The sequence below is a fragment of the Chiloscyllium plagiosum genome, chromosome 34, assembly GCF_004010195.1.
Source record: "Chiloscyllium plagiosum isolate BGI_BamShark_2017 chromosome 34, ASM401019v2, whole genome shotgun sequence".
Classification (NCBI taxonomy): Eukaryota; Metazoa; Chordata; class Chondrichthyes; order Orectolobiformes; family Hemiscylliidae; genus Chiloscyllium; species Chiloscyllium plagiosum.
Window position 1 is genome coordinate 28644828 of NC_057743.1, and position 26182 is coordinate 28671009.

Consider the following 26182-nt stretch of genomic DNA (forward strand, 5'->3'; position numbering starts at 1 on the left):
CACCTTGTCTCAGTCAAATCCATCGAACTCAGCACCGCCTTCCTAACCTGCAATCTTCTTCCTGACCTCTCCGCCCCCACCCCAGTCTGACCTATCACCCTCACCTTGACCTCTTTCCACCTATCGCATTTCCAATGCCCCTCCCCCAAGTCCCTCCTCCCTACCTTTTATCTTAGCCTGCTGGACACACTTTCCTCATTCCTAAAGAAGGGCTTATGCCCGAAACGTCGATTCTCCTGTCCCCTGGATGCTGCCTGACCTGCTGCACTGTTCCAGCAACACATTTTCAGCTCTGATCTCCAGCATCTGCAGACCTCACTTTCTCCTCTAACAACTTGTCCACCATCAATGTCAGACTCACCAGTCTGTAGTTCCCTGGCTTGTCCTTACCACATTTCTTAAATAATGTTACCACGCTAGCCAACCTCCAGTCTTCCAGCACCTCACTTGTGACTGTCAATGATACAAATATCTCAGCATGAGGCCCAGCAATCACTTCTCTAGCTTCCCACAGAGTTTGAGGGTACCTCTGATTAGGTCCTGGGGATTTATCCACCATTATGCATTTCAAGGCATCCAGCACTTCCTCTTCTGTAATATGGACAATTTTCAAGATGTCATCATCTATTTCCTCACATTCTAAATCTTCCATGTCCTTCTCCACTGTAAACACTGATGCAAAATACTCGTTTAGTATCTCACCCATCTCCTGCAGCTCCACACAAAGGCTGCCTTGCTGATCTTTGAGGGGCTGTATTTGTTCCCTAATTACTTTTTTGTCCTTAATATATTTGTAAAAACCCTTTGGGTTTCTTCGTAACCTTATTTGCCAAAGCTTTCACATGTGCCATTTTTGCCCTCCTGATGTTCCTCTTACATATACTCCTGCTGCCTGTGTACTCTTCTCAGGATTCACTCAATCTCTCCTGTCTATACCTGGCATATGCTTCCTTCTTTTTCTTAACCAAACCCTCAATTTCTTTAGTCATCCAACATTCCCTACATCTATCAGCCTTTCCTTTCACCCTCATGGGAATATACTGTCTCTGGACTCTCATTATCTCATTTCTGAAGGCTTCCCATTTTCCAGCCGCCCCTTTACCTGCGAATATTTGCCCCCAATCAGCTTTTGAAAGTTCTTGCCTAATACCTCAAAATTAGCATTCCTCCAATTTAGAACTTCCAACTTTAATCTGGTCTATCCTTTTCCATCACTATTTTAAAACTATTGAAATTATGGTTGCTGTCCCCAAAGTGCTCCCCCACTGACACCTCAGTCACCTGCCCTGCCTTATGACCCAAGGATAGGTCAAGTTTTGCACTTTCTCTAGTCGGTGCATCCACATAACTGACTCAAAATTTTCTTGTACACTTTTTACAAATTCCACTCCATCTAAACCCTTAACACTATGACAGTCCCAGACTATTTTTGGAAAATTAAAATCTCCTACCATAACCACCCTACTATTCTTACAGATACATAGGGCATGCTGGAGGTAGCTGGCAGCACAATGTAAACCAAGATGCTAACTAGCTTAAACTGATCAGAATTTCACACCCAGTAACTTTAAGAATGCCCTAATATGAATTGTTGTTTATATATGGTTTATATTACAGCAAAGTGAAGCCAAACAAAAAAGGCATATTCACTTAACTAATATCCCAATGAATATACAATATTTTACTTTAGATTATTTGTGATTGGAGATGAACAGATAACATTTCCAAACATGTTTGACAAAAAAATGGTGTATCTTGAAATTTTAAAATATGTAATCTGTTATAGAATAGATTAGTAATGATTTCGCACTACCTTCAGAAAGATGGTGTCAGTCACCTGTTTTCTTAGAGGAAAATTAATTTCTAGATGCCAATAAAAATTTGCCAGAAGGTTCACCTCAGTTTGTACATGAGTAAACTTCCAATCACACCATATCGTTTTAGCTAATCCATTCAGAACTGAGCTGCCAATCTTTGTTTTTTTTGTTTCCACTTTCATAAGTACAACAGTCCAGAAAACACCATTACTGAACAATTACACTCTTTCTCGTTGTGTATACTGTTCCTTTTAGAAAGGACATCCTAGGACAACTCTTATTGATTGACAGGAAATATTATAGATACTTCTGGAGCAAATGTGCACAATCTAGTATCTGGAATGCTGTACCAAAAATCCAATCAAATCAGGTTCCACTAATCAGCTTAATACTCAATAACTTCAAACCAAGGGCATCTCGAATAAAGTTAGGTTTTATAGTTTTGAGGGTTTTTTTAAATATATATCTTAGTTAGAGGCTTCTTGACAAATTTCAACATTTTAAAAATATATAGAAATTGAACATTTTAGGTTGATGTAGGTTTGTTCGCTGAGCTGGAAAGTTCATTTCCAGATGTTTCATCACCCTACTAGGTAACATCTTCAGTGGGCCTCTGGGCGAAGCCTAGTAGGGTGATGAAAATGAACCTTCCAGCTCAGTGAGCAAACCTACATCAACATCCTAAAATGTTCAACCTGATAGTAAGCATATTTGTTCATTTCCAAGTGGAGAAAAAGATGTTAACTTATTGAGGATGTGATCAAAATCATGTTTTGGTTAAAATGTTCAACCTGAACATTTCAACCAAAACATGATTTTGATCACATCCTCAATAAGTTAACATCTTTTTCTCCACTTGGAAATGAACAAATATGCTTACTATCAGTCTTCAGTGGTGGTCTACTTTCAATGCTATTGCAAGGGCTTTTAAAAATTCTAATAATGTAGCATCAAGAATATCTAACATTCTGCTGTTCAAAGTAATTATGAGGCATGTATGGAAGACTCAGAAAACATCAAATTCATTTTTGTTACTCACCTAGACTAAGGGGTTTGCTTCAGCAGTGACACTTCTGGTAAATGCAACTACACCCCATATGTAGATGTGTGTTAATTTTTGAAACCCTTTTGTTCTCACTCCTAACTTAGTCATTTGTGTCTAAACAGGTTTTTAAGACATCCAAATCCAAGCTGCAGTGAACTTCCTCTCTAAATCTTTCAGGTGGTCCTCCAGAGATTTCCCTTCAGAGCTATGAATAGGCTTGATCTTCCATGCATGTACACTCTTGTTAGAGTAAGTCTGAAGGCTGCCTGTCAGCTTTTGTTTTCTGCCTACGTTTCAGGCTCCGTTCCTGGGATACGGTTTATACTCTGACCTCCCCCAGCTGACATTCTTATTCCTCTCCCATCTGTCTACTACCCCTTTGTGAAGGTCTGTGCCTCATTTATTTCCTTACACCTGCCAACAGTTTTGGGTTTTTTTCTTGCAGTATTTTCTTTTTCTTTATTATTCATAAACTGTTCCTACATTAAACCTCATTTTTTAAAAGTTATGCAAACATAAAATAAATCTGACTCGTGCCCTTGATTCTATATCCTATACATCATGTGACCCCAACAATAAGGTTGAGAGCAATGTCCTAAGCTGAATAGTACTTTATCTCATTACACCACTAAAACAAAAATAATTAATTACTGCTTCCAGTTATTGCATTCAATATGAAATATTGGCATACCTTATTCAGTCAATTATATACCTGCTGATGTGGTTACAACAACAGAAATAAGTTACAATTTAAGAATCTAAAAGACACAAAAATGTTTATAGTATCTTAGGATATGAATGCTCAACAATCCTTCATATTAAATTTAACCATGACTTTGGGTCAGATTCTAAATACAATCTAGGTAGTTCATTACTGAGAGAGAAAGTCGAAAACAGTTTGAACATGGTAATCACCTTGGATTGCTTTGATGCACTTAGTGGGTAGAGGGATCAAGTCACAAAACCAGGGACTGATACATAGCACAAGAAAATAGAAATACATATCCGATATAAAAAATAAATATGCACCGAAAATGAAACACAGGTTTCTTTCTACAAGCCTCCCAGCTGATAATTATAAATTGACAAAAGAATGTTTCAACTCCCATCTTGTACTTTTTTTTCCCCTGTTTTAATGGTCTGAGTACAAGGGGGAAAACATAATGCACTTGTAGTAAAGCAAGACATCAAATTTCTAAAAGTAGATTAAAATTTCATACAAATCTTTTTAAAATTTACCATTACTTCCAATTCCAAAACAATGACTCACTGATCAAAACATAAATCCACCCACATCTGAAATAGACATCATATTATTCTGTTAGGTTCACAAAAATTGATGGTGTGCACAATTGTTGCAAAATATCTGAATGTGTCTCACTAGACTTAGAACAACACCAATTTCTATTCTATCTAACCACAAGAAAGACTTTTCCCAATCACTCAAGCCCCTACAACTACCTACGTGGGAGTGAGTCCATGCATGCAGAAGAGGAGGGGGATGGAAGTGATTTTCAAAAGTCAACCCTCTTAAGCCCAGTCACCTAGCCAGATCAAAAAATTGAGATAAGAGATATCTATAATGTCTCTTCTGGAAACAACCCTCAAATGAGCTTTTGCAGCATTCTTTTTTTAAAAATATAGTTGAATTTAAATTTATTTGTAATTGATTGTGTCACCAGGAATTCTTTCTGAAAATGAGCTTTATCTCCCGTTGTCTGCCAAAACTAGACTGGACTACCCAAGCATGACTCTCCCTGCTGGAGAGGCATGACAGCTTCCACTCAATGCAATTTCTTTCATGCATCAATACTTAGATAAGAAGTCTCTGCTTTGTGGCACTGGAATTGGTATTTTACATAACGGAATTTAGAATAGGTTAGGTTCATTGCATTCAATGTATAAAATTTAAAGACTTTAAATCTTTATTTCATTATGAGGAATTTGCATTTGTCCAAAAATGTTAAAATTGATATCCATTGCACCCGATATGGTCTCCTCTACAATGTGGAGACAGGACGCCAACTTGCAGGTCGTTTCAGAGAACATCTCTGGGACACCCGCATCGACCAACCCCATCTCCCTGTGGCCGAACACTTCAACTCCCCCTCCCACTCCACCAAAGACATGCAAGTCCTGGGCCTCCTCCATCGCCAAACACTGACCACTCGATGCCTGGAGGAAGAATGCCTCATCTTCCGCCTTGGGACCCTGCAACCATATGGGATTAATGTGTATTTCACCAGTTTCCTCATTTCCCCATCCCCCACATTATCCCAGTCTCAAGCCTCCAACTTGGCACCACCCTCTTGACCTGTCCATCACCTTTCCCATCTATCCGCTCCACCCTCCTCTCCGACCTATCACCTTCTCCCCCATCTTCCCCCCAATCCCATCTCCTAGTTATCTCTCAGCACCCCCAATCCACAAGCCTCATTCCTGATGAAAGGCTTATGCCCGAAACGTCAATTCTCCTGCTCCTCAGATGCTGCCTGACCCGCTGTGTCTTTCCAGCACTACACTTTCAACTATGTTAAAATTGTACCAGTATTTCCTCAAATACATTTTGGAATGCACGACAATTTACGTTGCACCTTCCTCACAGAACTTACAATTGCATAACAAGTATGAATTATTCTGTTTGTGTAAAAACTAAAGTGACCACAAATAGTTCACATATCTTTCATGAATGAATGTACATAATTTCTATAACCTAGTCTGCAAAGCAAGTTCATAAACATTGCAAGTGCTTGTTGAACATTAGTTATGATGACTATATATTGTAAAATAATTATAAGCTAACTTATAAGCTGATGTGAAATGGTGATTTGAGCGATACTGCTGCCCCTTCAAGAACATATAATCTGTTTGCTAATAACAATATTTCACATTACCAGTAAGGAAATGGTTAAATTTAGCAAGCCTCTGAACTGAAGTCGCTTAAGACATTGATCTGGAAATCCTTGCAGAATCCTGGCAACATCACAACTTAAACACAATGCTTTGAATGGGGAACCTTTCATGAGCTGCATGTGAAATGTACCCTCCTCTTCACTTCTTTAATATTCAAAGTCACACAATGAAAGAATAGGAGGTTGGGATACCTTGAGAATTCAGTAAATCTCTCAATATTTTAGTTATTTTGATAATTTCCAACTATGATAGAAAACTTTTCAAATTATGTGGGGGGGAATGCAGGTTGAAAGAAAGTAAGGTTTCAAATTAGTTACAATTTTTATGTTGAAAATATGCAATAAAGGAGTAAAAGATCATACTTTAATTTTGTCTTCTCCAAATACTTCTAAGAAACATAGCCTAAAATGTGAATCAAAACTGTGAAGAAATAGTCTAAAAGGCATTACAAGCCTACTGTAATAACAAAGGCTATGTTGTCAATCTATCCAAAAAAATGACCATCAATATGTTGAGTAAAATAATTGAATGTTCCCAAAATTCACAGGGATAAAAGGGTTAAAAATAATTTCTGAATTTATCAGAATTTTCCATTTTAGGTTTCTGATCATTCAATACTCAACTGCAGTAACCTAGATCCTACCTCTTTACACTTCAAAACTACTGGAGAACACAAATTACAGGCCTGTAGAGAACTGACTGCACAAATTTCTACAAAAATGGTTTCCGCAATATCAGATTACAAGATAAAGCAATTCTATTTTACTGTTCTAGGATAGTTCAGAGTAACTGTATGTTACATCCTTGACATCATGATTTGAATAAGAGCTGCTAAAAGGTACAGTATCATACAACAGAGATGGAGGTAATTTGATCCACAGCAGCTTAACAGTTCTTCTAAAGGGCATTTCAATTGGTCCTACTTCCCTGCACTTTCCCCAAAGCCTTATAAAATTTTCTTCTTTTTCAGTTTACATCCAATTCTCTATGGAAAATTCCAACGACTACTTAAATAGAGATTTTTCATGCTATAAACATATTATGCGATTAAAAAAAAAATCCCTGTGATGGACTCTATTTGCAGGATATCAAGTTCATATTTTGCAGTACTTTTTTGTTGTACATCAGGTATGATTCCTATGTTTTGTTATACATTAAATCTCCTGAACATCAAATGTTTTAATTTGAAAAGTAGACCCAAGTCCTTCAATAAAATAGAAGAATTATTCGCAAGTTTTATTGAGAAGGATACATTAATAAAGGGAATGCAAAAGATAGAAAACATGAAAGCTAGCAAAGAGAGGTTCAAACTAGATAAATAAGAATAAAATCATGAAGGTCATCATACAAATAGTCTGAGTAGAGGGGAGAAAAAAACCCTAGAAACAATACAATTGACGATCCTCAACCATATTTATCTTGCAATCTTACAAAGTGGTTGTGTTAACAAAGTAATGAGAAATATATCAATGTGGCAATGCTACTTGCTTCTTTCAAAGTACTGATGAATCATAAACAGATAAGATAACAGTGTAATAAGGTAAATAAGAGAAAATCTGAGGCAATTCATCTTTTTGTGTTGAAGAGTTACAAGAAAACTATAGCATTTTCGCATAAAGCAAATACAAATACAGCAACCTTCAGAATTAAAAAATCCATAATATTTTCTTGAAACTGAAGCAATTACATTTAAAATAAAACATTGCTACAATTAGGTACTCTACATTATATCAAAAAATTTTGTCTTAAGGTTTTTGCCCGTCCCACTCCCAACTCAAATCCCACATTGCCATCTGGGATTGTCAGGCACCTTGGAGTGGGGAAAACAGTATCGCCTGGATCGTATGTCAGTGCCCCTAGCAACACGGGAATGAAAATTGACATTGCCACACAAAGACCACTGTGGCTAAAGCACCAAAAATAGTGACAGAATGTCTGGAACGTACTGTCAGCATGCTGCTGCAGTTAAAAGAATTTTACCAACTAGCGCCATAAACTAACACGTGACTTATAAGCTTATTGAATATCCTTAGCAAGCTAGACAGACTGGCTACTGATGAGGGTTCATAATATTGTCCCTGGCAGACACCACTGCATAACTAATTCAAATCAATCTTTAACCACAACTTGCTGAAAGTACAAAGTCATAAAAACAGGGTCACAGTAACTAATGCACAATGTTTTCTGTGTGATCACTGCACTACATGCTACAATCTTGGACAAGGTAATAAATAAAAAAAACTTCAATGAGACCACTGTTTGGAAATCCATTCATTCTGTAATATTTACAAGAGGTAAAGCTTGTGAAGTTATACATATAAAATGCATGAAGCAAATGCTAAAGCAAGTAACACTTTTCAAAAATATTAATGATCAACTATTTGAAAATACTTAATTAAATCTATCCCATGTTCAAATACAGCTTTGTCTTTTACCACAAAACATATGACCGTAAGTATTATGTTAGACATAGCACATTTTAAAAATAAAAAATTTTGCTCATTTAGAAAACTAATTATGTTTATATCAAATAATTCTTCCCAATCTATTTAGAAAATGATTCCATTGAAGTACCAATGGAGGGAACATAATAGGGTGCATACAAGAAGGTTTTCCTCTTATTGGGAGATTAAAACTAAGGGGTAACTTAAGATATGAGGCGAATTCTTTTTTCCTTAGAGGGTCGACAGACTGTGGAATTCTCTTCCACAGAAAGCTGTGAAGGCTGAGTCACTGACTTTATCCAAGTCAAAGTTAACTAAGAGTTCTGATAGACAAGGGTTACTCGAGGCAGACAGAAATTAGAGTTAACAGCCATGATGTAACTGAATGGCCTTCCAATGCTCCTAAGTCCTTCATTCCTGGACCAGGAAATTTCGATCAACACAAAAACTCCAGTCAAATATCTATACTGTTAAAGTTATTTGCTTGTAGTACCAATTTAAGGATGGAATGGATGAAATAAAACAATAAGATCGCTGATGAACACATATAAAGGCCAGCTAAAAAAAATTAACATGTACTGTATCCCACCGTGATTAGATGTAATTATTTAATCCATAGATGTGTTCAAGTGTCCATTACTGCAGGAACACAATATAGTTATTCGTTCCACTCCATAAAATAAATTATATCAAACATAAAATAGACAAAAAAACAGTATTATTTTACACTATGTCTGTTAGAAGATGCCACAGAATTAAGTATGATGCAAAACTGAGTCATAAAGACCAGGAAGTGACAGGTTAGATTATTCAGTCTACATTTAGTTACATTATCTTAGTTAACCATTACACTTATTCTCAATGTCCTGGACAACAGAACAAGGAAACGTCAGTAACAAACTGAGGTCCTGATATTTAGCCTCTGATCTCTGCTAGAAATGTGCTTGCACAGCTATCAGATGAAGAGAGGATCAAACTGTCTGATGTCCTAGACCAACTGGTCTACCTAACAAACTCATTGCCTAGCCTCAAAAATTGAGAATGTCCATTCCTACACCTGTACCCAAGGGCTCTTGATTCCCATGTGATTGCACCTCAGCAAAGTGCATCTATTTCATTAAATGATAGGATATAACTGGAAGAAACAAATAGTTTTCCAGTTTATCTTGTGTACTCTTCCGAAGGCTGAACAGCTACACTGACAAAAGAAATCTGATACCTTTACCAAGTGAACATTACTCATTACCCAGTCCTGTTCTTATTTGACTTACAAGGCTAGCAGAACTGTCATCAGGAGCTAGAATCCTGGTGCATCAGTTTAACTATCTGCTAAGTATTCTCTAAAGTAGCATTCAATAACTAACAGACAAAACTTACAATGCTATCTGTCATTCAATTAAAATAACGTTATCTTGCATTAATATGGATTTTAACTAAACTTAATTGTTGGTAGATTGCACCTGCGGTCACAACTAAAAATCACACATAGCCTCACCATCAATTGATGAATTTATTTTCTAAAAGATTAGATCGGGGCAACTTTTTCACACAGAGGGTGGTCCGTGTATGGAATGAGCTGCCAGAGGAAGTGGTGGAGGCTGGTACAATTGTGGGCGGCACGGTGGCACAGTGGTTAGCACTGCTGCCTCACAGCGCCGGAGACCCGGGTTCAATTCCTGCCTCAGGCGAATGACTGTGTGGAGTTTGCACGTTCTCCCCGTGTCTGCGTGGGTTTCCTCCGGGTGCTCCGGTTTCCTCCCACAGTCCAAAGATGTGCAGGTCAGGTGAATTGGCCATGCTAAATTGCCCGTAGTGTTAGGTAAGAGGTAAATGTAGGGGTATGGGTGGGTTGCGCTTCAGCGGGTCGGTGTGGACTTGTTGGGCCGAAGGGCCTGTTTCCACACTGTAATGTAATGTAATGTAATCTAATCTAATTGCAACATTGGATGGGTATGTGAATAGTAAGGGTTTGGAGGGATATGGGCCGGGTGCTGGCAGGTGGGACTAGATTGGGTTGGAATATCTGGTCAGCATGGACGGGTTGGACCAAAGGGTCTGTTTCCATGCTGTACATCTCTATGACTCTATCTCATATTCATAGGGATAGAATATAACTGCACAATTCTGAAAGACTTCAGGCAAGTTAACAATCTAATATACTGTCCACTATAAATGTCCAAATTACCTTGGAGCTGTCACATTGGGCTATCAAATGACAGTTCTCTTCAAGAGATTAAATAACGTTCACATGTTGACATTCACATCCAAAGGCATTTTATTACAAATGTTACTAAATAGGAACATACAGTACTTCCAGTCTCAAGATGCCATAAAGAATTATGGAGAAAAAACAAATTTTTTCCTAGAATTTTGAGAATCCACATTAAATTATGTTCTCCTTTAAAATAAATTTTAATATGTACATTTTGGTTTAAAAGTTAGTCCCTTTCGGTCAATATGACTCCTGTGTGCTTGATGACCACTATATCCCCCCCCCACCAGATCCCACTGACAGCAACAGGTAAACTCCAGAGGCAGTTAAAAATATTCTTATCACCCCTGACACACAGACAAGCAAAACAAAAAGAATATGCCATGCTTAGTCAATATATGAAAAACCTAAACGAACAAATTTATGATTTTAACAAGTCAGATTTATTTTAAGGACAATGAACAGCTATATTCAAGATACTAAAATTACCAAAGGGCACTCATTTTTAAGAAAGAAATTGAAATTACTGTATTTCAGTACATGTTCCCAGTCAAACTACACAAGAAATTACGACTAAAATTAAGTAACATACGATTTAATGAAGCAATTCACTTAACCTGTTAAAAAGTCAAAACAGTTTCAAACATAACACAGACAGGAGCATAACATGATTTATTTGTTGGCAAATTCTTCTGTTTCTTGTCAAACTACCTAAGGATGCAAATTTCACAGTTTTGATGGGTCTGCAGAAAAGTAGTAAATTATCAGCAGATGTGGCACATAATTAATCTGATGTACTTCACACATGAACCTAGCTGCTAATTAAAACCCTACATATAATTGACTTCATTTACATATCATTGAAGCTTCACAACAATTACAAATTCTTTACAAAAACATCAGTACAGTATATATTCTGAGAAATAAACTAGACATAAACTCAAAAATCTTCGACCAAGATAGACCAAGTACTGCACTTTAGAATATCTTAAAAATGCACTGAAAAAGGCATTTACGTTTGATATTAAATAAATATTAATGCATCTTGTTAGGTTGCTTTCAATTTGTTTTCAAATGTACTTTTGACTGTATAACCTTAAGAAAAGAGAACTTCAAACTGTACACTAGACCATACCATAATCTTTAAATAAAATGTTGATAGCCTGCTAAAGAGGCTTCTTTGAATCCAGAAAATAAACAATATTTTATCACCATATCACTGCAAATCTTGAGATATTTTTATTTCAACAAACATTCCAATACCACTCCAAAGAATTTTGAAACGTTTGAACTATTCAATACAAAAGTGCTTCATGAACTAATTAAAGGCAAACAATTAAGAGATCCCCTAAAGGTTATTTCAAGACATCACAGTTGGATTATTCAACTCTAAAATCGGAACTGAAAGTTTGGCATATCACTAGCCAAATGATCAAAATGTTTACTCTTCATTCAAACTTCAAGCTCATTGTGAATGGATTTATATCTACAAGTATGCCAATATCCTTCTACATGGGGTGATGGCTACCAAGACACAGTAAAATAACTTTCAGTGGTTTCCTGAACCATGATAATCAGAGCAAACCTAAATTTTGTTTGACTCTTACTAAATTATGTCCTACTACAAATCCACAAGCTAGTGTATGCAAAGTTACACACCATTCACATTTATTCTAATCTAGCGTTTGGGTGCAATTTTAAAATCCACTATTGGGTGCAATTTTAAAATAAGAGTTGGGAAAATTACGTTTCTTTTTATGGTTGCCTATTAATTACCGTGAACATATGAAAAGGGACTCCTGAAAGTCTGCAGGAGAAACGCTAAAGATTTTCTAACTTGATCACGACCAAGAGAATTGGTGGGAAATATTCCAAGGTAGCGCGAGTCGTCTGAACTATGGGGGACTGAGCGCGAGGCACTTTCGCGGCCGTTGAGCTCGAGGCCCCGCGTGCTCCGAATATACTTAACAATTTGCGCGCCACGGAAGCCCGGTCAAAAAAGACAGCCCCACACCGTCACCACGACAATCTTTTCCCGCCGCCACGGCGTTTGAAGGCATTTTTTTTTATGATCGTCCGTTCGTTTCTCACAGCATGGAATTTATCAATGATTTCCCTTTCGGGGCGAGGGCATGAGGATGAGGTATTACGTTGACAAGCGGCGACTTCTCTTTCAACTCGTCAACAAGTAACCGGCTCCGTTGAGAAAGAAAGAGGTAAGAAGTACATCTGCTAGCAAAGAAATGGTAAAATGACGAGGCACTGAATCCAGAGGCACTGAAGCGCCTCATTTGGGCCCACTCACCGTGTATTCGACTGACAAAGTTTTACTTAGATTGATAAAGTGTGAAGGCGGTGGTAAATGGGCGGGGCCGAATCAGCTCCCGTACTGACCATGCGCCATTTCAGTCACGAGGCGGACACATGGGGCTTTGTGACGTCACTGAGACCCCCAGATCACCTGATATGTTTCTTTTAAACCTTACTGCTTGCTCTTCCAATTCGGTATTGGTGGGAGAATGATTGAGATATGCAGTGTCCTTTGTATAACTGTAACATCTCAGCGAAATGGGAATGTAACCCCCTGTAAATATTCCAATCTGGATATTGTAAAATGATAACATGAATGGTACAGACAAATTTAAATTCTTCAGAAATTAATCATTGCACATGTGGCGCTAACGCCGCTTCGGACTTTTTGCTTTCTCACACCCACCTATAATTACTGGTTGCGAAAAGAGAGGTTGAATAAATGTATATTTGTGTTAAAATAGAATACAAACTTATAATTTCGTGTGCAAAAACTGAATATTACTTTACACATACCCGCCATAAACTTACGTTTATGGAAGGAAACTAATTTCTATAGGCACTCATCCTGATCCATCTAGAGTTACATCAACAGGTGCGTGTAAACTCAGGCAGTATTCAAGTCTATTCTTGACAAAAGTCCAACATTCCAGATTTCTCATCACTCCTACGCATTAAGTTCTCCCTCCTTTCACAATATCCATACAAGTCTCATTAACCACAACTTCCTGTCTTTACTGCACGCGATCTATGCTTTCTGGCGGGGCCTTCCCGCTTGCACGGTTCATGTGTTGCTATTGGGCTTCAAAACTAAATCAAAACTATCGAAGGAATCGTTTCAGCAAAAATTAGATGGATATCCAAGCAAAGTAATATTAAGAAGCTAGAATCTTCATGGTTTGATTTCCAATAGAACAGCTTCTGGAGTTGTCCCTTTAAAACTTGTAGGAATTATGATTTTGCTCAGATGGCACTAATGGTACTTTATTTTCCCCTGAAATGTCTGCAATCATGTTGCAGATGGATACAAAACGATCCTTCGTGATGGATAAACTAAGTTCTCGACCCATCAATCAGATCTTCTTTAAATCAATCCTTTACATAAAAGCTAGTTTTTAGAACCAAAAACATTGCAGCATTTTTTTTAACTAAACTGTTCTTTCAGACCATATTTCTTACAAACACTTAAGCAATGCAATCCAATATTCCTTGGCACAGCTCGTTTTTTTCTTTGCTTACTAAACTTTCCGTAATTGCCCGGGTAATATGTATAGTATTACAATAGGAACAAAAATCCAAAAGCGCGAGGGATTGAATTGGTACATTGAAAGTCAAACAGCATACTCGTCAGACAATGTGCCGAGTATGCCTCATCGGCTTTTTAAAATTAATAACAATTGATGCAAATGAACAGTTGAGCGTTTCCTTTTCAATTCAAGGTTCACGGCCGTAACCTTTACCCACGCATAACGAACAATCAATGTAGTGTCTGCTAGATCTTCTCGAAATCGAAATGAAATGGGGTGGGGATGGGTGCTGCTAGAGAGAGAAAAACATTAAATGAAACAAGTTTGTATTTTTGTATGAAATATGGAATGAAATCCGAATTGATAAGTTAGTATCGCACTTTGAGGTAGGGAAGTTTGCGGTCATTCACGGCTTTTGAAGCGTAACCTTGCAGTAGCACAGCTTCTTGAACAGTTTACTTTTATATTTTGGAATAAATTGTCTTGACAGATTCAGTGTATATTCTTAAATCGCACCTATGTTTTCAGTTGATATGTTAGCGAACCTAAGTACAGCCATGATCATGTTGAAATCTAGTTTAAGTATAAGAGAGGATTAAGAAGCTTCCCCAGTTTGCCTTTCGGCATTAAATCTCCTCAAGATCTGCTGAGTTGATGTGGATTGGATAAAACAGTGCCCTACACAGGCCATGCCTTGGCAGTTGTTAACAGTCAGCTCTCTCCATACAAATGCACATCTCACAAAACCACTCCCACATATTAGTGAGCAAGGAAGCACACACCCTTGTCTGAAACTATCACAATGACCAGCCCGTAGTCAACTTAGCACGTCATTATCTATAATGGGAAACGATTAAAATACATACACCTTCAAGTATTTATTGATATCATTCATGAGTTTAAAACTTCTCCGCCAAGTGAAGGGAGAGTACATTGAAAAAGAAGTTTAAGTCATAATTTCCCCAAATTTAATGAAAAACAAACTTGCAAAAACAGCCTATATAACAATTACACGGCCGTATACAATAACGATACTTGTGAAGCCGAAAATTAAAGATTCAACTTTATTTAAGGATTGAGTTTTTTTTTGCGTTCAGTTTGTAGCGCCTATTATTGGCTTTGAAAAACGCGTTAAAACATTAAACTTAACACATTTAAAACTCTGTACCGTAAACAGTTAGCTGTTATAATCTATAATAAAGGATGCGTCTGAAGTTCTAAAAAAAAACGCTCACCCTGGGTGCTTTTCTTTTGTATTTGTTGCTGTAGTCAAATCTCTCTTTCATTTCATCCAGCAATTGTTCCAATCGTGCCTTCTCCTCTTTTGCCGTGTAATCCTGACTCAAAAGGACATAGGCTCTCCAGTTGGCCGAATCGAAACCCCAATGGCAGGTTCTGTTTTCCAAAGATTTGTGCGAGTGTACTACGAATTTGTGAGGAGGGTACATCAGCCTGCAGTCCATGCATTGGATACATGCAGCATGAGGATTACCGTACAATTCAGGCACAAAGAGTCCCTTGCACTTTCCAAAACACTCATGGTATACTTTGAAGCTCTTCTCTGTGATCTCTAACTCAATGGTGCTTGAGTATTCTTTTTTGCAATGGGGAGGATAAGTTCCTCCATAGAGTAAGGCATTGCAAAGCCTCTCTGCATCTGTCTTAGTAATCAAGCCACAAGATGGGGCAGAGAAGGGCAAGATCCCCATGACTTTCAAAATCTCCAGCTGGTCTGCCGTGCATCTAGAGCAGTAAATATGTAATTCGTCGCATACCGAATTGATCTGTTGAAGGGAAAAATCTCTAAGGACGGAGTTCAGAATCTGAGGCAAGCAAAGCCTCTTCTCCCCACCAACCACGAAACAAGAAATGGTTTCCCCCTCCAAAATAGTCTCGCATCTCTCCGTTGACCGATCCGAGGGAATGAAAAGGGGTCCCGGCATGACAGGAGGGGGCTGAATGGGTAGGTGAATAATCTGATCTGTTTCCTTCCCAGTTTCCTTTTTGTACATCATCTCGTGAGCCCATCGAGCAGAAAAAGCTGCCGGTCCTCCAAGCGAACTCATACTGCTGAGATGAAACTGCTTTAAGGTTTGTTGGAGTCCTGGATGAGGCTGAAAACTAGACCTTGGTACAGTCTCCATGATTTTTGGCCCCAAAAAGCACACCCGTTTTGTATAAATTCAACTGAATCCTTTAAAAAGCCACGGCGTCCAAGTTTATCCCACCACGACGGACAATATTAAAGTAGCTCATGAAATCCAGTCTCTAAGCGTGCTGTGTTTTTGCAGCACTCTTACGTACAAACATATCCACAATCGTGCCCTTAAAAAGATCTTCAAGCAAATGCTGGTTAAACCAGTCCTTCGAAATCCAGCCCCCAATTGGTTTCAGACTCTATACTTTGTTTCTTTTTTCTTCTTTTCAATCCTCTTTTACGATCTACAAGCGTAAAGACGCAGCACATCCACACAATACGACCTTGTAGCTCAGACTGTCTTCTCCCCTCTGTTTGTCGGCGTCTAGGTCAGGCATTGAATCTCAGCCAAGAATGCGTCTGACTCCCCCAGGGCTCTTCCAGGAACCAGCACACTGCCCACCGATTTCAACAGCAGCCTACAAACATGCAACAATTGGTTTCACAAACTATTAGCTTTTCAAACTACCACGCGGAAGGGAGAGAATTTTTTTCCCAAAGTTCACTCGCTAGCGTTTATTATCAGGATTGGTCGCTAGCAGCTTATTCGACAAGACACGTTCTGTGGTTTACAGATCGTCAGTTTGATCTAATATAACGTGAGCGGGAGTATTTTTGTCTTAAGATGGCCGAACAATTCTACAATAAGTATTAATGTAACTTTTCTTACGGTTAATCAATAATTTTAAGAAGTGTAATACTCAGAACTCCATTTCTTTTGGGTTTTTTTACATTACAAACTTTAGCATGTACTGACCGTCTCAGTATACTTTTAGTTTAGTGATATCTAATAGCACTCTAAGTTCCAAGTCAGATACATGTGGGTTCAACATTCCAGAAATTCAACACAAAAGCCCGACACACCCGTGCAATACTGAAGCATGTGTGTTATCAGAAGTGCTATCTTTTGGATGAGGTGCTGGAATGAGACCCCAACGGCCTTTCGGGTGGAGGCAAAAAATCCCACTGCATTATATGGAAAAAAAGCAGGAGACTTATTCCTGGCCAATATTATCTCTCAATCGACATCACATCTGTCGAAGAATCACCGGACTCGAAATGTTAACTCTGCTGAGTTTCTCCAGCAATTTCTTTTTTTGTCACAAAATATATTATTCTGGCCATTAATATGCTTGCAACTCCACTCACCTAGCTGACTCCCATAACCTTTCACTCACTTGTATGTCAAAAATCTGTCTAACTCAATTTTGAACATATTAAATTACCCAGCCTTCACTACTGACTGGGAAAAAAATCCACAAACAAACCATTCTCTGAGAGAAAAAACACATCTCTGTCATAAATGGGAGACCTTTTATATTTAAACTATGTTTCGGAGATGGTCAAGATCGTCAAGTTCCTAGAAATAATGATCACCAACATCTGACCTTGTCCATTCACGTTGATACGATGGTCAAGCAAACATAAAAATGCCTTTAATTCCTCAGGAGTCTAGGAAATCTTGCATGCCCACAAAAACTCTTACCAATTCTTATAGATGCACCACTCTATCTGGATGCATCATCACTTGGTATATGGCAACTGCTCTGCTCAGGACTGTAAGAAACTACAGAAAGTTGTGAACTCAGCCCAGTCAATCATGCTAGCCAATCTTCCATCTGTTGATTCCATCTATACCTCTAGCTACCTTGGGAAGGCAGCCAACATAATCAGGAACCTCTCCCACCCAAGTTCTAATCTTCCAATCTCTTCTGTTGAACAGAAGATACAAAAGGTTAAACATATGTACCAACAAATTCAAGAACAGCTTCTTCTCTACTGTTATTAGACTTCTGAATGAACCTCTTAAATTTTAAATTTAATGATGATCTCACTGTTTGTGCACCTTCTCTGCAGCCATAACATTGTATTTCTCGCTTTGTTCTACTAACTTTATGCACTTTGTATGCTATAATCTGCCTGTACTGCACTCTAAATAAAACTTTTCACTGTGCCTAGGTACATGTGACAATAATAAATCAAATCAAATCCTAATTCTAGCTTCCCCAGAACAGGAAACATTTTCTCAGCATCAGCCCTGTTAAGTCCTCTCAGAATCTTATGTTTTCAATAAGATCTGTTCTCAATCTCCTAAATGCCACAGGAATTCACACAACATGGTGGACCTTTCTTTAGAAAACAAATCCTTAATTTTCGGAATTAGCCAAGTCAACCACCTTTAAACTTCTTCCAATGCAAATGTGTCCCTTCATAAGTAAGGTGACCAGAACTGTGCAAATTGTTCTTGATGTGTCCTCACCCAATGCCCGCTGCAGCTGTAACAAGACATCCCTATATTTGTACAACAACCTACTTGCATTAAATGCCAGCATTTGATTATCTTTCTAATTATTTGCCAAACTGATGCTGTTTTTTTTTGTGATTCATGTACAAGGACACCCAGTTCCCTGTGCATTGCGGCATCTTGTCACCTCTCTCCATTTAAATAATATCTTACTTTTCTATTCTTCTTGCCAAAGTGAACAATCTCACATTTTCCACAATATCCTCCATCTGACCATTTTTATCACTCGTTTGACCTTTTTTTAATATATTCTTTGTTGAAATGCCCAAATTTGGACAGAATATTGCATCTAGTCACGTGGTTGGACAGGATTTGAGTATTCTTGTAAAAAGAAACATGCTATCAAAACTTTTTGCCTTACATTCATCAGGACAGACTCACAAGAATATATAATCTCAAAGGAAACAACTTTGACTACATGGGAAGAGGATGTTGATTGGTTGACAACATTTCTATATTGTCACAGAGAATGCACTAGGGAACAATGAAATGCTAAGCTTTAGTTTAAATTCAAACCAGGAAGGTCAATTCTGATTGGTCAAGGCATTACGATGAGCAGTGCACCTCAAAGGTTTTGCTTCGTTGAAAAAGATGCAATATGTGAACACAGTCTTTCTGTATGCAAAGGCTGTGAATCCCCTGGTAATGTTAAATTAGTTGTTAGTGTAATTTGTACTACAACCCCAACTGTCCTTTTTGGAATCCGAACAAATGTTGGACATGGTGTTCTGAATTTTGCACATGAGCTTGTTGAGTATGTGAAAAAAAAATCCAGGTACTTTTAATAAATGATATGCTAATTTTCTGAACTTTTCAATTTATTGTAACATATTCTAGACAGTGTTTTTCTGTCTTCTAAATGTTTTATCTGTGTATTAATACACAATACTATCCTTTCATGATACCATCACATGAGCCACATTCTTCAAGAAACAGTTCATAAATGTGAAGAATGTCACTGGGGTATGATACACTTTCTATTTCTTGATAACACGTGAGGAATCTTCAACTGCAAACCATCCATGTGTTGTTTGTAACTGGCAGAGGAAAATTGGTGAATATCCATTTATTTGTTTGAATGGATTTCAAGTATACCTTGAAATGAGTATGCAGCATTCTTGTCTTAGTTAAGAAGCTCCATTTCTAATTTTAATCAAAAGTTGGAAAGAGCTTACCATGCATCTAGTCCCAGGTGCACCAGGCATTGAATGCCATAATCAGTTGATCTTAAGGGGATCACTACAAGATGTGGATGAAGTTGCAAGAATTTTTGTTAAAAAAAAATTTTGGTGCCAGGAGGAGCAATACAACATTCTGCCAATCAAAATTCTTTCAATATACTGTAATACCTTCCTCATCTCTCAGGACTTGTCATTCAACTCAATGCACTTTCTAACATTAAAATTGACAAGCTGCAGTATATTGTACAGCATAATAGAGTTCCTTCTACTCTGCACCCCAACCTCCACTTCTATAGACATCCTGCCGTTACAAAAGTGCAACCTTTTCTCAATTTCCCATACAGTACTTTAACATTGTAGTTTCTCAGTGAAATTCCAGAATAAGAACAGTTTTGTTGATGAGTTCAGTAAGGTTTTTAACAAAATTCTGCATGGTAGACTGGTTAGCAAGGTTAGATCACATGAAATACAGGGAGAACTAGCCAGTTGAATACAGAACTGGCTCAAAGGTAGGAGACAGAGGGTGGTGGTGGAAGGTGGTTGCTTTTCAGACTGAAGGGCTGTGACCAGCAGTGTTCCACAAGGATCAGTGCTGGGTTCACTGCTTTTTGTCATTTATGTAAATAATTTGGGTGTGAACATAGAAGGTATGGTTAATAAGTTTGCAGATGTCACCAAAATTGGTGGCATAGTGGAAGGCCAAGAAGGTTACCTCAGAGTACAACGGGACAGTGATGAGATGGGCTGATGCGCTGAGGAGTGGCTGCTGGAGTTTAATTTTGATAAATGTGAGGTGCTGCATTTTGGAAAGGCAAATCAGAACACGACTTATACACTTAATGGTAATGTCCTGGGGAGTGTTGCTGAACAAAGAGACCTTGGAATGCAAGTTCTTAGTTCCTTGAATGTGGAGTCCTTTACCTTTATTGGTCAGTGCATTGAGTTTAAGAGTTGGGAGGTCATGTTGAGGCTGTACAGAACTTTTGTTAGGCTAGTTTTGGAATACTGCATTCAATTCTGGTCGCCATCCTATAGGAAGGATGTTATGAAATTTGAAATGGTTCAGAAAAGATTTACAAGGATGTTGCCAGGGTTGGAGGATTTGAGCTATTGGGAAAGGCTGAATAGGCTGGGCTTATTTTCCTTGCAGCGTTGAAGGCTGAGGGATGAACTTATAGAGGTTTATAAAATTATGAGGGGATAATTAGCGTGAATAGTCAAGGTCTTTTCCCCAGGGAGCGGATGCCAAAACTAGAAGCATAGGTTTAAGGTGAGATGGGAAAGATTTAAAAGGGACCTAAGGGGGAAACTTTTCATGCAGAGGGTGATGTGTGTTTGAAATGAGCTGCCAGAGGAAGTGGTGGAAGCTGGTACAATTACAACATTTAAAAGACATCTGGATATGTGCACAAAAACAAAGGGTTTAGAAGGATATGGGCCAAATGCTGGCAAATGGGACTAGATTAATGTTGGATATCTGGTCAGCATGATCAAGTTGGACTGAAGGGTCTGTTTCCATGCTGTATAACTCTAAGACCCTTAAGTTTGTGCCTGACTAGGAATTATTTTGGCAACAGGCAGAATAAATTGTCACAACACCAATCTGTCTGAATTTGAACCCAAAACTTAGAACTGAAAGGCACCATACAGCTCAACATGAGCATTATCATTCTTTTAACTGCTATCATCCCTATTATAATCTTGTTCAGGATATAGTATATCTTAATCATTAAGAGTTGATGCGGATTTGAATGTGTTTTGTCACAGCATTGTAAAACTCCTGATATGCTAACAGAAAACAATATTTAGATCCTTTAATTATCCATTTCACACCCTAAAGCATAAACAGTCTTCCTGGATATGGTGTGACTAACACATATGTCATTATTCAGTTATTTTATGTATTTTGCTTAAGTCTACTGCATTTATTTTAATAATTACAATGTTTTTTAGCAATAATGAAGAAAGAACAAAGTTTGAAATTACAAAACAAGGGAAAGAGGTATCATTACAAATTAAAACTGCAAATAAATCCTGTGTTTTTTTGTGAGTAGGATCTTAACCTCTCTTCATGCTATGGATTCATACATACAGTTGTGTAGCATCATGAGTCTGCGGCTACAACTTCATATCGAAGGGACCTTCAGCAAATGCTACAAAATTCTAATGAAGACAATGAATATCATCAGCACTATAATTATGATGTACATTCTATTAAACATTAATCTTAAAGTTTTTGATGCATCTTAATCCTTCTCCTAGTTTTGGTCTTTTACTTGCTCTGACAGCAGTTTGTATTTATGTGGCGCCTTTAAATGTGGCATCAAGGTTGCAAACAGATTAACTTAATCTCAGACTGTTGCCAGTGAGAAAGATGGAATCAGTAGTTAGGGAAAGGAGTTTGGAAGGGTCTGAAAATAATGGCTTCAGTTTTCACAATATTTAATTGGAGGAAATATCTGTTCATCTAGGACTGGATGTTGGACAAGCAACCTCATATTTTAGCAATTGAGGAGGAAGCTAACTCCCAGAATCTTACCAGACTATGCAGATATTATCAGCAACATTTAGAATATCAATTTACCATTAATTCATGTGTAGTTTTTTTACCTTGTAGTTGATCACATTAATGTGATACATTGTTTCCAAGATTAAAATACATTTGCTAATTATTGTTGACTTGAATTTGAGGTACAAACTTTTTTTAAAAAAAGCTTTAAATGTGAATTACTTTAGTTATTCTTATGAATGTTATTTGTATGTGAATAATCATGACACCTAAATAATGGGATATTGCGTATTTGTCAATGACTACATTAATTTTAAACAGGTGTTAGATTCTGGAGATCTTAGATAGGAATCCAGCATTCTATTAAATTCTGCTCTTGTGCACAGAGTAGAAAACCAGTATAAGCACCAGCACGCCTGAAATGTGTTTTGAGTTTTCTAATGGCTGAATTAATACTGGAAATTTGCACTATTACATGATATAAGCCTTAGTAAAGTAATTCTGATGAACTGTGCCAATGGAACCAATACAATGCAATGAGTCTTGAATAGTGAATAGTTAAATAATACCATTCAGTATGCACAAATATTAAAACAAAATATTTTGAAAATATGCAGAAGCCCCATCAGAATCTGTGAAGAGAAAAAACAAGTTAATAGTATGCATGTAAACTATCAATATGATGCTTTTCTCTTTGTTTTCCTTTTTTTAAAATCTCTGAACATTTTTCTTGTAAACAGTGACTCCTGCTGGAGTGCAAACAGCCCTCCTAGTAGTTTGTTGAACTTGATGTTGAACATTTGTCAATCTAAATAGTGCATTTAACAAGGAGCTATCACAGTTTCTGCTCCCCTGAACCCCATTTAACTCTTACACATGTTGAGAGAACATTGAAGAGTAATTAAGAAGAGGAAACCTGCTTCAATTATTGAACAGTTCATAGCCCCAGAACATTAATATGAATTGTTGCCCACGTTAAGAACAATCTAACACAAAATGTCAATTGAACCAGAGACCTTTCTAATGCATATGATTCAGTATCAAACCTGTTTATTCTATCTCAGCTTTTCTCTCCTTTGAACTACTTGTCAGGATCCTACCCTCCTGCCAATCGAGTTAATTCTGCCCCAACAGAATTAGCAAACGTTCTCACAAGGACGTCAGGCCCAATTCCTGTTAAGATGTAACCCATCTAATTTGTACAGGTTCCACCCACACCAAAAACTTTCCCAACCCTTCAGGAACTTATATCCCTCCCTCCTGCATCAGCTCCCCAGCCATGTATTCATCTGCTGTATCCTTTTATTCACATGTAACCTGTCCAATTTGTACAGGTTCCACCTGCATCAGAAATGATCCCAAACTCTCAGGAATTTAAAGCCAGCCTTCCAACATCAGCTCTCCTGCCATGCATTCATCTCTTTCCTTCTATTCCTGTGTGTGGTGCACTGGGAGTAATTCAGAAAATAATCTATTAAATTCTGCTTTTCAACTGCCTAAAGTCTGCTTGCAAGATCTAATTTCTCTTTCTTCTCATGAAATTGGTCACAACAATGTACACAACCCCTGATTCCTCCTTCAGAATGTCTTGCAGCTGTGTCATGACCTCCTTGACCCTGACACACAGGAAGTACCATGCCATCCCGGAGTATATCTACAGCCACAGAAGCAAGTGTCTACTCCTCCTACCAACAAATTCGCTACCGCTATTGCCTTTCCCTTCCGTCCGAGCAGCTGGATCACATAGAGTGCCATGGCCTTGGCTCTGGTTGGCTTCCACACCTTTTACGTTTTCCAAGGCTGAAAAAAATTAGCAAAGAGCTGACTCGGGGGATTCCCTCACTACCTGCTGGTCCCTTTTGTCTGGCTGCCCCCCCCCCCATTCCCTCGCTGCCTGTTCTTCCTCAAGCTCTGAGGCTGACAACATTCTGAAAACTTGGAGCTTGAGCTGCAACAGCCAGAGGCAATGTCTGCATGCATGGTCATGCCAGGAGTGTCTAGAATTTCCTGTAGCGTGCAGGATGAGAAAATCATAGGTCTGAGCTCACCAGACATAGCTTAACTAAATACAATATGGACCTTTGCTTTTATTTTACTACTCCTACCAAGTATAGACTATAAAAAATCTTATTTGTGTTTATGTCAAACAACCAAAACCCCTAACTCTATCGAGTGAAGAAAATTAGTTTTGTAGTTCTAAAATATGAATTATCTATGTAAAGTTTTTAAGCCGAACTTATGGTCTCAACTTAAAACCATAGGTAGTCATAAGAGACAAGCATGGATTCAGCCTGAAACAGTGAGTGGCACTGGTTTGTCCTCTTTGAATAGCCCTAGCAGTGGTTTGTGGTCTGTCATTATTACAAACTTACATCCATAAAGGTATTGGTGGAACTTTCTCACACCAAAAATACCATCAAACCAGGGAATCATACATTATTGGGCATTCCTCTCCATTGGGCCATCTGTGAACCAACACCACCTTGATACCGTAAGGGGAGGCATCGCATGTCAGCACCAGATCTCATTTGAGATCATAATGTGCCAGCACCTTAGATGATGAGAGCTCCTTCTTTACTTCCCTAAATGCTTCTCCAAGGCTGACCCTTTTCCAATAGCAGATGTTAGAATCCCAGGATGGAGGCCAGGTTATGTATGAACTTTCTGTAATAATTCACCAATCTAAGGAAAGACCTAAGTACAGACGTGAGAACTGGGGCAGTTTTGCACACCCTCAGTTTATCTTCCAAGGGGTGTCATCCTAGCAGGTCACTTGGGTGCGTGGAATACATGTTTCCCTTCCATGGTGTATGCCCACTGTGGAAAAGCACATGGAAGATATAGAATGTAGGGAAATAGATGGTGACATCTTGAAAAAAATGTCCAAAATACGGAGAAGGAAGTGCTGGATGTCTTGAAATGCATAAAAGTGGAGAAATCCCCAGGACTTGATCAGGTGTACCCTAGAACTCTATGGGAAGCTAGGGAAGTGATTGCTGGGCCTCTGACTGAGATAATTGTATCATCAATAGTCACAGGTGAGGTGCCAGAAGACTGGAGGTTGGCTAACGTGGTGCCACTATTTAAGAAAGATGGTAAGGACAAGCCAGGGAACGATAGACCAGTGAGCATGACATTGGTGGTGGGCGAGTTGTTGGAGGGAATCCTGAGGGACAGAATGTACATGTATTTGGAAATGCAAGGACTGATTAGGGATAGTCAACATGGCTTTGTGCATGTGAAACCATGTTTCACAAACTTGATTGAGTTTTTTGAAAAAGTAACAAAGAGGATTGATGAGGTCAGAGCAGTAGTTGTGATCTGTATGGACTTCAGTAAGGGGATTGACAAGGTTGCCCATAGGAGACCAGTTAGTAAGGTTAGATCTCATGGAATACAGGAAGAACTAGCCATTTGGATATAGAACTGGCTCAAAGGTAGAAGACAGAGGGTGATGGTGGAGGGTTGTTTTTCAAACTGGAGGCCTGTGACCAGTGGAGTGCCACAAGGAACGGTGCTGGGTCCATTACTTTTCATCATTATATAAATGATTTGGATGTGAGCATAGAAGGTACAGTTAGTAAGTTTGCAGATGACAGCAAAACTGGAGATGTAGTGGACAGTGAAGATGGTTACCTCCGATTACAACGGGATCTTGATCAGATGGGCCAATGGGCTGAGAAGTGGCAGATGGAGTTTAATTCAGATAAATGCAAGGTGCTGCATTTTGGAAAGCAAATCTTAGCAGGACTTACGCACTTAATGTTAAGATCCTGGGGAGTGTCGCTGAACAAAGAGATCTTGGAGTGCAGGTTCATAGCTCCTTGAAAGTGGAGTTGCAGGTAGATAGGATAGTGAAGAAGGCATTTGGTATGCTTTCCTTTATTGGTCAGAATATTGAGTACAGGAGTTGGGAGGTCATGTTGCGGCTGTACAGGACATTCGTTAGGCCACTTTTGGAATATTGCATGCAGTTTTTGTCTCCTTTCTATTGGAAGGATG

General features: G+C 38.4%; 1 protein-coding gene across 1 annotated transcript in view; it reads right to left on the minus strand.

Annotated features, from left to right (window-relative positions):
* Positions 1 to 16606, minus strand: part of LOC122540379 (ski oncogene-like) — a 186244-nt gene extending 169638 nt beyond the window's left edge. Inside the window, exon 1 of the mRNA XM_043676022.1 lies at positions 15224 to 16606. Coding sequence (XP_043531957.1) covers positions 15224 to 16132 — 909 coding nt within the window. The 5' untranslated portion in view covers positions 16133 to 16606. The remainder of the gene's footprint in view (positions 1 to 15223) is intronic.
* Between the last annotated feature and the right edge of the window lie 9576 nt (positions 16607 to 26182).